General features: G+C 50.1%; 1 protein-coding gene across 4 annotated transcripts in view; it reads right to left on the bottom strand.

Moving 5' to 3' along the window:
* Window positions 1–6,093: 6,093 nt before the first annotated feature.
* Window positions 6,094–11,388, bottom strand: part of DNAAF8 (dynein axonemal assembly factor 8) — a 96,551-nt gene continuing 91,256 nt past the window's right edge. For all 4 annotated transcript variants that reach the window (XM_052772981.1, XM_052772984.1, XM_052772982.1 and 1 more), the window contains 2 exons: window positions 9,801–9,870; window positions 6,094–6,650 (listed from right to left, as the gene is read on the bottom strand). In XM_052772981.1, coding sequence (XP_052628941.1) covers window positions 6,573–6,650; window positions 9,801–9,870 — 148 coding nt within the window. In that variant the 3' untranslated portion in view covers window positions 6,094–6,572. The remainder of the gene's footprint in view (window positions 6,651–9,800; window positions 9,871–11,388) is intronic.

The following is an 11,388-nucleotide window of genomic DNA, read 5'->3' as shown; positions in this document are numbered from 1 at the left end:
GGAACCCAGAGCCCACCAGAACCCCACCAGCACAAGCCCCCAGGCCCTCCCTGAGGGCTTATATACCCCTCCTGGCAGCAGCAGCTGCATGTGATTGGCCAGGGCATGAGCAGGGAAAATGGGGGATTGGCCAGAGACAGTAAGGCAGCAGGGGATTGGTCAGGAGTCCCTGCATCCCAGACCAATCCCAGCCTGCGATGGGTCTTGCAGCCAAGGGGAGGAAGAGCCCGGCTGGTCTTCTCCTGCAGGACCTGGTTGTGGGGTAGTTTTGCATGCTGGGAGTGGGGGGGTGGATGATGGATGGATGGACAGACGGATGGATGGAGACAGACAGACCCTACAGCCCCTCTGCGGAACTCCCCAGGAGCGCTTGCATTACCAGCAGCCCTCAGCTTGACCCTGCACCATGTGAAACCGTCCAGACGGAGCTTCTGCCCAGCTTTGACGGAGCAAACCCAGCGGCTCTTTGAGACGGGGAGCCATGTTGTTGTTCGGCTCGTGGCCACGATGGGGCCAGGTGAGCCCGCACAAGGGGCTGCCAGTGCCGGTCTCCTGCATGACCCAGTTACAGCAGTTCAATGAGCTCCTCGCGCCCCAGTCTTGTATTTCTGCCTGAGCCATCCGCTGTTCCAACCAGTTTAATTACCCACATCTGAGTCATCCCCAGCCCGGCTTTATCAAAGCTCGCAGCCTTGCAGACAAACCGCCCTTTGTGCTCCTCCAGCCCCTGTCAATGGGGAATTGCCAAGTACCAATTAATCAGTGGCTCCTGCTGCGACAGGCCTGGGAGATGGTGCCCCAGGAAGATGGAGATCAAAGAATGGAGAAGGGCCACTGCCTGCCCGACGGGACAGAGCTGGGACTACAGCCCAGGTCCTGATCCCACCCCAGCAGGATGATGGGGAGGTATAAGCTTCCTCCAGCGGGGACCAACCACAACCCCTGCCATATCATAGAATCATAGAATGGTTTGGGTTGGAAGGGACCTTAAAGACCATCTAGTTCCAAGCCCCCTGCCATGGGCAGAGACACCTTCCACTACAACAGGTTGCTCAAAGCCCCATCCAACCTGGCCTTGAACACTGCCAGGGATGGGGCATCCACAAGCTCTCTGGGCAACCTGTTCCAGTGCCTCACCACCTTCACAGTAAAGAATTTCTTCCTTATATCTAATCTAAATCTACCCTCTTTCAGTTTAAAACCATTACCCCTCATCCTATCACTACACTCCCTGATGAGGAGTTCCTCCCCACCTTTCCTGTAGGCCCCCTTTAAGTACTGGAAGACCGCTATAAGGTCTCCCTAGAGCCTTCTCTTCTTCAGGCTGAACAACCCCAACTCTCTCAGCCTGTCCTCATAGGAGAGGTGCTCCAGCCCTCCGATCACCTTCGTGACCCTCCTCTGGACTCGCTCCAACAGGTCCATGTCCTTTTTATGTTGGGGGCCTCAGAGCTGAACACAGTACTCCAGGGGGGGTCTCGCCAGAGTGGGCAGAGGGGGAGAATCACCTCCCTCGACCTGCTGGTCACACTGCTTCTGATGCAGCCCAGGATATGGTTGGCTTTTTGGGCTGCGAGTGCATACTGCCGGCTCATATTCAGTTTTTCATCCACCAACACCCCCAAGTCCTTCTCTGCAGGGCTGCTCTCAATCCACTCATCACCCAGGCTGTATTTGTGCTTGGGATTGCCCCGACCCATGTGCAGGACCTTGCACTTGGCCTTGATGAACTTCATGATGTTCACGTGGGCCCACCTCTCAAGCCTGTCAAGGTCCCTCTGGATGGCATCCCTTCTCTCCAGTGCGTTGACCATATCACACAGCTTGGTGTCATTGGCAAACTTGCTGAGGGTGCACTCAGTCCCACTGTCCATGTCACTGACGAAGATGTTAAACAGCACCGGTCCCAATACTGATCCCTGAGGAATGCTGCTTGTCACTGGTCTCCACTCAGACATCAAGCCGTTGACTGCAACTCTTTGAGTGCGACCATCCAGCCGATTCCTTATCCACTGAGTGGCCCATCTGTCAAACCCATGTCTCTCCATTTTAGAGACAAGGATGTCACGCAGAACAGTGTCAAATGCTTTGCACAACTCCAGGTAGATGATGTCAGTTGCTCTTCCCTTATCCACCAATGCTGTAACCCCGTTGTAGAAGGCCACCAAATTTGTCAGGCATGATTTGCCCTATCCTCATCCTGGACGCTGGCCTCACTAATGCCCGAAGCATTTCAGCTCTCCACCATGGCCAGGTCTCTTGTGTGGTGGTCCAGCAAGCCCTCTAGATGCAGAGACACCTGGAAATCCAACAGCGGCAGCTCTCGGCCCAGAGAGAGGTGCTTACGGCTATGCCAGCTAGAACAAGGCAAATATTTGTGAGCATGGGAAGTGTGCGGGCCAAGATCATCCAGCCCGGTGAGGATGGGTGATCCGGGGACAGCTCCAGCAGGTCCATCAGCTCCTCCTGCTTCCTGAACCAGCCGTGGGCCTCTGGAGATGAAAACCAGCACCCAATTTCTAGGCCATGACTATGCAGTTCATGGGGAGGGCTGTAAATCCAGTTTGCTGTGCAGTGATTTTCAGGCTGGCAGGTCTGAGCGGTGATGTGAGACATCCCCAGTGCTCAGCAGGGTTCATGTGCATGGGACTGGAGCAGAAACAATTTTTGGGGGTGAATGTAAATGTTAAGAAGAAGAAAGAAAGAAAAAAGAACTATTCTGGCCCAAATCAAATCCACATGTTGGTGTTAGGGGGTTGTTTCAATTCCAGGTGTCATGTGTTTTCAAATCTGCTTAATACAGCAGAAGTAAGGTTGATGGGGAACATCAAAGTGACATGCCCACAAGTTTTGCTCTGAGGTGATTAATTTTAGTTTGGATTTTTCCTTGTCATTTTAATTTGGGGGGTGGTGGTATGGAAGAGTCAGTTTGGCCAGGCTGCAAAACCTCTGAGCAGCTAATGAGTCTGCACTGGTGGCTGAAAGAGGGTCAGCAGAGAGAGATGTCACCCGCCTCTCCCAGCAGCTGCTGGATGCTGACCCTGAGCCAGGGCTGCCTGGAGAAGGAAGGGCACAGCCGGTGCATGCTCGCTGGAGATGAGCTGCTCTTGCAGCTCCCCAGTAGAGTGGAGTGGGAGAGCAGATCAGCTGCCAGTTCAGCTCCTCCACCTGTGAATCGCAAGGTCACGTGCGCGTGCCTCGCTCGGTGCTGATAAGGGAACCATTACAGTCCTCCTCTGCTCACCCGGCTTGATATCAGTGTCCCGCTGCTGCTGGTGGCAGCCAGGTAGCGATTTCTAGGCCTAATTGATAATTAGTTAAAACTGTCCTTGGCACAAAGGGGAACACAGTGAGCTAGAAAGCTATAACATGAGCATGGCTGTCTGCCCATGCCTGTGATAGGGAAGAGCACCCAGCACCTCTGCATCCCTCGGGACACCAATTTGCTCTAAGGCAGAGCGAAGGGCTCACATGAGAGCTACCGAGCCCTCCGCGTCATGAATAAATACAACGTGCCTGCACCCAGCAGTGCTGGGGCTCAGCGATGAGCTCTGCACGGGATGGGGAGCTGCTCTGCACCCTGAGGCACTTGCCTATTGAAGGGAGATGATGATCGGGCCTGAGAACGCCGGGAAAACGGGAGATTGGCACAGGGCGCTGTGCTCCCATCTTTCTTACCGCAGGACCCTAAGGAGTTAACAAAAAATGCCACCTACTGTATTTTATCTCTCCTCCATTGAGGTAGCTCTGACACCAGCAGCAGAACAATGCTAAATTCTGATTAGCTCTGGTTTTCCAGCAAGAGGGGAGGCACAAGAGGGTGGGGAATTAATACTATTCTGCATAATTTTTAATCTAAATTCCATTTCTTTTCTTTTCTTTCTCTGGGAAGCAAACAATCTAGGGGGTTTTGTACTCAATTTTTTGCTTTCATAATCTAAATGAATTGTTTGCAAGTAGGAGCCAGCTGCAAAGCTGGCAATCTCCAATCAAATCTGCCTTTCTCCTAGTTCTAGCAATCATTAATTTGCTCCTCAGCTCTGATTAGCTAATCCTGGCTGCCTTGTGGCAGTTTGCAGGGAAAAACAGCGTGTGAGATGCAGTTCCCTTCGACGGAGCTGGAGCTGGTGGCGGGGGTGACGGGATTGATTTCTGCAGGGTCCGTGGTGCTCCTGGTTGTCAGCTCTCTGGAGAGGAGTGGGGTGCTTTGGGAGGAAAGGCTGGCAAGGTTATTTATGGAATCCTGGCATTTTGGAAATATCAGAGGATGATGCTTTCCCCTGCTCAGTGCAGGGCGTGCTAGTTTGTTACACTGAGACTAATTAGCTGGGCTTTAAAATAGGAATTGAAGACACTGCAGCAGCCACTCAAAAATATCTGGGTGCTGCCCCATTTTTATGATGTTGCTGGTGTGCCTGGGGGACATGGCAGAGCTGTTACCTCTATCTCATAGACAGGAAACTGAGGCAGGGATCTTTGCGTGTTGGTGGATGGAGGCTCACAAAGAACAAGCCTCAGCAGTGGGGCTGTCTGGACGGGGATGTGGTACGGGGTGCCTTTTGTGCCAGGCCCTTGTTTATTACATGGTGAGTTAAGAGTCACGGCCTCAACTCCTACCGTGAAGCTCAGAGAGCTCCTGCCTGCTGGCAAGCCTGGACGGTGCCGGGGGTGTCTGAACGGGATGTCATCTCCCCAGGCTGACTGCTGCCAGTCACCAGAGCATCACCTCATCATGTCCAGCTCCCCATGACCCTGTTTTTCACAGGTCTGAGGGCCCAGGTGAGTCGGATGTGGAGCTGCTGGCCCGTGTGCCACTACGCTGGCTGCATGCAGGGCTGCTGCTGGCCCCACATGCCCCTTTCTTGCACGTAGCTCTGCAGGCCTTGTCTTTCAGCTGCTATCTGGCTGCATTTTATTCCAACGTGTTCCTTTTTCAGATTACACTCCCCAAGTGCTGGGGGTGGATCTTTTTAATTTTCATTTGTTTCAAAGCTGTACATGGCTTACAAGCATGACAGAAATGCGCCTGGAGTGCAGGAAATGGCCTACTTAGCTGCGGAGGCAGAGCAGCCTTTTCTGTCACGCTGACTCCCGGGACCCCGTCCTCCCAGGGGACCAGGGCAGCTGCCTGCTTCCCTCATGGGCACGTGTTTCTGGAGCTTCTCTTCAGATGTTCGGTCCAACCATAAAGCCCAAACAGCCTGTCCAGGCAGAACGGTGCCAGGGAGCAGAGCTTTGGAGGGTACTTCCAAGTTCTGACACCAAACTGCTGTGTGAGGGCAGGGCAGGGCCCCTGTCCGTGTTCCCCCTTCACCCAGCTGGCCACAAAAATCTCTTTTTGCTGTTTCAAGGTAGCTTAGAGAAGGGGAGAGACTGTGTTAGGACTATTACCAGCTGAGGAAGGAGAGCTTGCAGGGCCAAACCTCTAACAGCTTTTGGACTTAACTGGACACTTTCAGCCTAGTCTGAAAGGGGACAGAGATCGCAGAGGTGTTGCATTCTCACAGTTGTGTGAGCTAACGGCTGGGGAGGAGAAGGACTCATACCAGGCTCTCACAGAGGGAAAGGCTGTGCACAGAAGGGGTTCACCCTGCCAGCAGCACCCAGAGGTGGGCTGGCCCAGCCAACTGCACGCTGGTCTGCCTTAATACCACTTGGAGAATGCACAGGGACTGTTCTTGCTACGTCTATGATGTCTGGAACTAGATGCATGCGCACGTCCAAGTCTCTGCCTTAGCAGGACAGATAGGGACATGAGGCCTCCTGCACTGAGAAGAGTCTTCCCTAAAGGACCTGAATTTCCCCAGTGGGTCCCAGGAAGTCTAAGGACCTTTGCATTAACGCCAGCTTCCTTGCCAGAGAGCTCATAGAAAGGACTCATCTGAGGAGGAATCGTGCTAGGATCAGCAGCTGCTGGAGGAGGAGGAACAAGAGGCAGGGCTGTGTGCCCATGGGAGGGCAGTGAGCTGGGGCTGGGCAGGGACAGCTGGTAACAAGGTTGCTGGAGCAGAGGGAAGCGAACATTAAGCTGTCCGGCTTTTAATCTTATTCAACAGCTCTACCTGGTGTATTGAACTCTCCAGGGATCCAACCTTCCTTCAGATTATTTCCATTTTATTTACTGTGGTTTTGTCTTCAGTTCAAAGAACACAGTAGCAGCAGAAAATGGAGTCTCTCCATAATGTCTTTGAGGCCTGTGGAAGATGGAGTCTCCAAGCACCTGAGAGAAAGACAGCAGTGAACACCTACCCCTGTATTAACTTTACTTCCTGAGTTTTTCCCAGTCAGAGGAATGCTTCAAACCTTGCTCCATGAACACAAGCAGATTGTCTCTGAATGCATTCCACTAGAAACCACAGCTACGGTTCAGAAGGATTTGTTCTTGGGCACTAATCCTTCCTCCCACTGCTCTCATTTATCTTACTGATGCTAATACCATACTTCAGAGTTTATGTTTTAATGACAAACAAGTATTAGTGGTCTTAGAGGCTGGGAGTTCCCTGTGTGTCCATCTGCATAGTACCCGCAGTGGCATCTGCCCACGGGCTGCTTGGGGGCCTTGACCATCTTGGCTAGCAATCCTGGGATTCAATTCGGTGGATGCTCTCAGATGTCAGGGAGTCAAAAAGGCAACAGAGCAGCTCTTCAGCCTGGGGAGAAAAGAAGGAAGGGGTTGGGGAGAGCTCTGATTTCTGTGCATTGCAAAGAAACTTCTTTTCAGAGGTAGGTTTCTTGTGCTTGCTACAGGCAGGCAGTATAGTGAGGATGTTTACCAGGTTGAATTAATCCCAGCACAGAGGTGGCTGTGAGTGTCCCACAGCAGGGAAATGTCTACTAGTTGTGACCACTGTTTGGCGGTTCTCAAGATTCACATTTTCAAGAAACTGAAAAAAACCAACAACATGCAAAGTGCCAAGTGGGAAATCTAACTTCCTCCCCTGGCTGCTCTGCCTCTCCTTCCCAAACCTTGCCCCTGCGCAGCTCTTTGGCATGGCTGCTTCAGAGATGGGGAGGCCAGCTCAGCACCAAGGGCTTCAGGACCACTCTGTAATTCTGACTGTGCTAATGAACACCATGTTCCCCTAAAGCATCATAAGTGCTGTGCTGACAGCCCACCCCACACAGTCCTTGGGGCCCTCCTCCTGCCAGCACTCTGCCTCTCCTCATAGGTTTTTAGGTCTCTTTTATAGGACTCCAGCCCTTCTGCCTGCTGCTGAGGGGCTAAGGATCATGCCAAGAGTGGCTGGGATGTGTTTTCCCTGTGTTGCTCTGCTCCAGTCCCAGGTTTTAGCTGTCCCTGCAGGGAGGAAGATGCTGGAGCAGCCATTGTGGCTGCTGGCAACAGCTTCAGGGCTCCAGGCAGAGTGGAGGGATTAGTGCTGCCTGCCAGTGGAGGCTGGACTGCACATCTATGGGCTCTTACTGAGGAACAGCTGTGCAGAGACCCTGCGGTCTCCCTGCTCTGATATGCTAATGGTGGCAGGTCAGTGATGTACTGCACTGTCACTGAGGGACAGCCACCCCAGCCTCACGATCTCATCCCAGCCATGGCACAGAGCTGCACATGAGGAGAAAGTGTTCAGCCACACACATCCCAGACCTGAGGCTGAGCACTGCACTCCCTGACAGCTCTCTTATTGCTGGGGAGGTTCCAGCTTGGGTATGGACCAGGTGCAGGGACATCTGGGACCGCCTCACAGAGATCCACTGGAAGTTCACAGCCCCTAATGGTAGCACCAAGAAAACATGGCTCTGTCTTCCAGATGTGAGCTGGTCTGTGTGTGCCCAAGATAAGCCTGCATGGGGAGCAGACATCTGCAGTGTCACTGCGTGAGAATAAGGAACTTCCAAAGCATGAATTCATCTGCTTCTAAGGCAGATGTTTCAAACAGGACAGGTGAAAAATTCTATGGAAATGCTTGCTTCTCTCAGTGACTGCAGAAGGAGGCAAGACAACTACCCCAGACATGGATGTCAGCACTGAAATAGTCCACATTTGGAAAGCTGATTTCTCATCCTATTGCCTAGTCCCAAACTACACAGGGAGCAAGTATGAAATTCCTGTTCACTTCCATGGCTCGACTCCACCAGTAAACGCTGCAGCTCTGCTCAAACCACAAAGATTTGAAATCCATGTTCATTTAACCCTCCTGAACTTTGCCTGATATCATGTTGTTGCTCATTAGCTTTGACCTGGAAAGCCTAGCTGACATTTCATAAACTCATTAGCAAGAGATCAGAGGATCAAACATCATTTCTAGGGACATCCTTTGAGGTACAGTCATTCGGTGGTGAGCTTGCTCCTCATATCTCACTCTGTGTTTTCTAAACCTACCCCGAACTTTGGAGCAAAAGGCCCATTTGAAAATAAACATTACTTGCTGCTGTGCTTTTTGTAACCCACAATGAGAAGCACTGTACCCACCACTGTCCCAGAACTAGACTCATGGTCTAAACTCTGAACTGCTGTGAGTAGCCCCTGCTTCCACCAGTGCCAGAGGGATTTGATTCAGTGGCCCAGGCTGCCAGAAGCAGGGAGAAAGGCTGAGCATATTTGCTTTTTCTCTTATCTATCACAGAAAGTACTGTAAGCCTCTTTCTGATAGGCTCATTCCCCTTAGCCGTGAAGCAGAAGGGATTTTATGTCAGCCAGAGATGTGCAATGTCCTTTTCAAAGCAAATCAGAAGACAGCCTGGACTTGCTGCCCTGTCACATTACTTGGCAACAGCCTGGCACCCTGGCAGCAGTAAGCGCTGTGCTATGACAGGCTTGCAGCTATCGCAGAGCTGTGCAGGCAAACCTTCCCAGGCACTGCAGCGCGTACAATTCCAGCTATGCCCGGGGAGCATTTTACTGTGCCTTAGGGAAAGCTGCTGAAAACAGCAGCTGTACGACTTTTGGGAAGTTTGGAGTAGTTTTGCCTGTGTTAAAAGCAGGAACACAGACTTCAAAGAGGGCTCTGTGTCTTTTAAGGCTCAGTCCTTAGAGCCACTGGTACTGAAGGCAGCAGCTCTGATATGTTATATGAGGTTACAAACACATCTCGCTCCCCTGCTGGGTTTTTTGGGGAAGCAAAAGGGATCCAGAGGAGAGGTTTGTCCACTTGCTACCATTTCTCATTCTCCCCAATTCTTTTACACCTCCTAGTCCTAACTCTTCAGGCACTGCCTCCTCTATCCAAATCTCTCATTTGTTTTGTACTAAACTTTGATGATTACAGCCAGAGTTTTAAAGGTATTTATGCAGTTTATTCCCATTAGCTGCCCACAATGTCTGAAGCTTAGTGTTTCCTTTCTTCGGATGAACTACTGAGACAATATTCAGTTAGCCCATCCCTGGAATGGCTAATGGCTTAACTTCTCCTCTTCCCTTTGGATTTGGGCTTCTGAAACATAACTTCCCGAACATAGGAGATGTGCCAGCTCGGCAATAGGGCTGAATGAACATTTCCTGTCACTAATTTTTGACAAGTATCACTGATATCTTACTAAGTGTTGATTCTTCATAAAAAGTAACTGACATCTATGGAAAATATTGAATCTTTATCAAAGTCTCCAAATATTTTGATTCAAAATAGTGCCACTGCTGTAATGTGGAAGACAGTTTGACAGGGTTTTGGTCCCACCTTCCACCATGTGCTGGGCTCTCAGTATAAGCCGAGGCTTGGGGCTGTGATGAGGCGCGACCTCCGCCTCACACAAATTAAAATTTTCTTCTAAAATTCAACCAATTTTGACAAGTTTCATTCACCACAGGGGCACAAAGGACACATATCTATACCATAAACTTCTCTACTTGCCTGATTCTCATTTTGGGGGTAAAGGAGATGCTGTGCAGTGTCCAGGACTGACTGCTTCTGCCAACAGACACTGGGGGTAAAGAAAAACAGAAGCCAGTGTTACTTTTCCATCTAAGCTGTCACAGACTGCAGATGACCTAGCTTTGAGGAGGACTATGCTCTGTGCCAGCAGCTCTGGCCATGTGCATCTGTTACAGAACTTCTTTACACAGATAAATCCTGGGTTTTACAAAGCTTTGTATAAATGGATTTTGATTCTTAAAATATAAGCCTTCAAACAAACAGTAATGACCTGTTGCATAATGGGGTCTCTGGGGCAGTGGGAAATACACATAAACATAGATAGTTAGCTTTGTGCAAGGGTCTTTTTCTCAACAGACAATCTCTGTGTTTTCCCCAAAACCCAGGACTTTCTAAGCTGCCTTCAGCAACAGGGTCTACTTCACTAATTCTTGTTTTGCTCTGGTCCACCTCAAGCCACACATGACCTGACCACAAGACATATTAAAGAGAAATTAAAAGGCAAGATACAAATTTCAAAATTGCCTTTTAAACTGACTTTATGCACACTCAGAGTCTTAGGCTTGAAAACTCTCCAGGCTTTGGAAATCACTCCCAGCTCCCTGCTGCCATATCCAGGTATTGTGCTTGGCAACAGTTTTCCCTTCAGTGGTTTTCAACAGCTCCAAGATTTTACATCTCAAGTGTTCATTTTTTTACTTCTACACCTCTTTTCCCTCCAAAGCTCCCAGAGATGAGCTTCCTATAGGGATAACATCACTCCCCGCTAACAGCAATTAACACTTGGTAAGAATGTTTCATCAGAGAGAATAAGATCCAGCTAAGTTCCTTAACACTTTTGTTCTGATTGCACTACATTGTCTGAAACTAGGAAGGTGTAAGGCCTAGTTTAGACTCCAATTTTCTTCTGATGCAGGTAGGTTTTCAGCCTGCTTTAGTCGAATGCTGCTTACCGAGTTGAGTACAATGTTAACTAGGTGAGTTCCTAAAGACTGTGCACAATATAGTTAGGTCCTAGCAATCTTATGGGCATCTGAAATTACCTTTTAAAAGCTCAAATAATCATACAGGAGTAATCACTATTAAATCAGTACCACCTATTAAGGCAGCTGGATCTAGTTTGTCATGCATAAAAAGCAGAGCATGCCTTTCTTCCAGGAGTTGCTTTGAATCTACTCGTAAATTCTTCCCTCTGCCACCCTGCAGCTCAGAAATCTGGCTGCAAAAACAAGTTATGACAGGGAAACGTCAAATGTTTTATACTAGAGATCCAGGCAGCCAGATGCTGACAGAACAAGAATGGTAAGTCTCACATCATTTTTCCTTGTCTGCGGATAGGATTGTGTCACTTCCTTCTCTGGATTCTCCCCCCGGTCCCCATTGCTCTTAGGCTGTGCTTCAGCTTCCCCTCACCTCTTCCAAACACTTACTTCACTCTGCCCTATGAGTTACCCTTGGCACCGTCCCAGATTCTCCCAGATTCCTACTTTGGCTCCACTCTTGGCAGTCAATCAAACTCACAGGCTGCTTTTGTGCCCCCACCTGCATAAATTTTGTCCTTGTCTCT

The sequence above is a fragment of the Harpia harpyja genome, chromosome 21 (genome assembly GCF_026419915.1).
Source record: "Harpia harpyja isolate bHarHar1 chromosome 21, bHarHar1 primary haplotype, whole genome shotgun sequence".
Classification (NCBI taxonomy): Eukaryota; Metazoa; Chordata; class Aves; order Accipitriformes; family Accipitridae; genus Harpia; species Harpia harpyja.
Note: the sequence above shows the minus strand (reverse complement) of the source record. Positions and strands in the feature narration are given on the sequence as shown.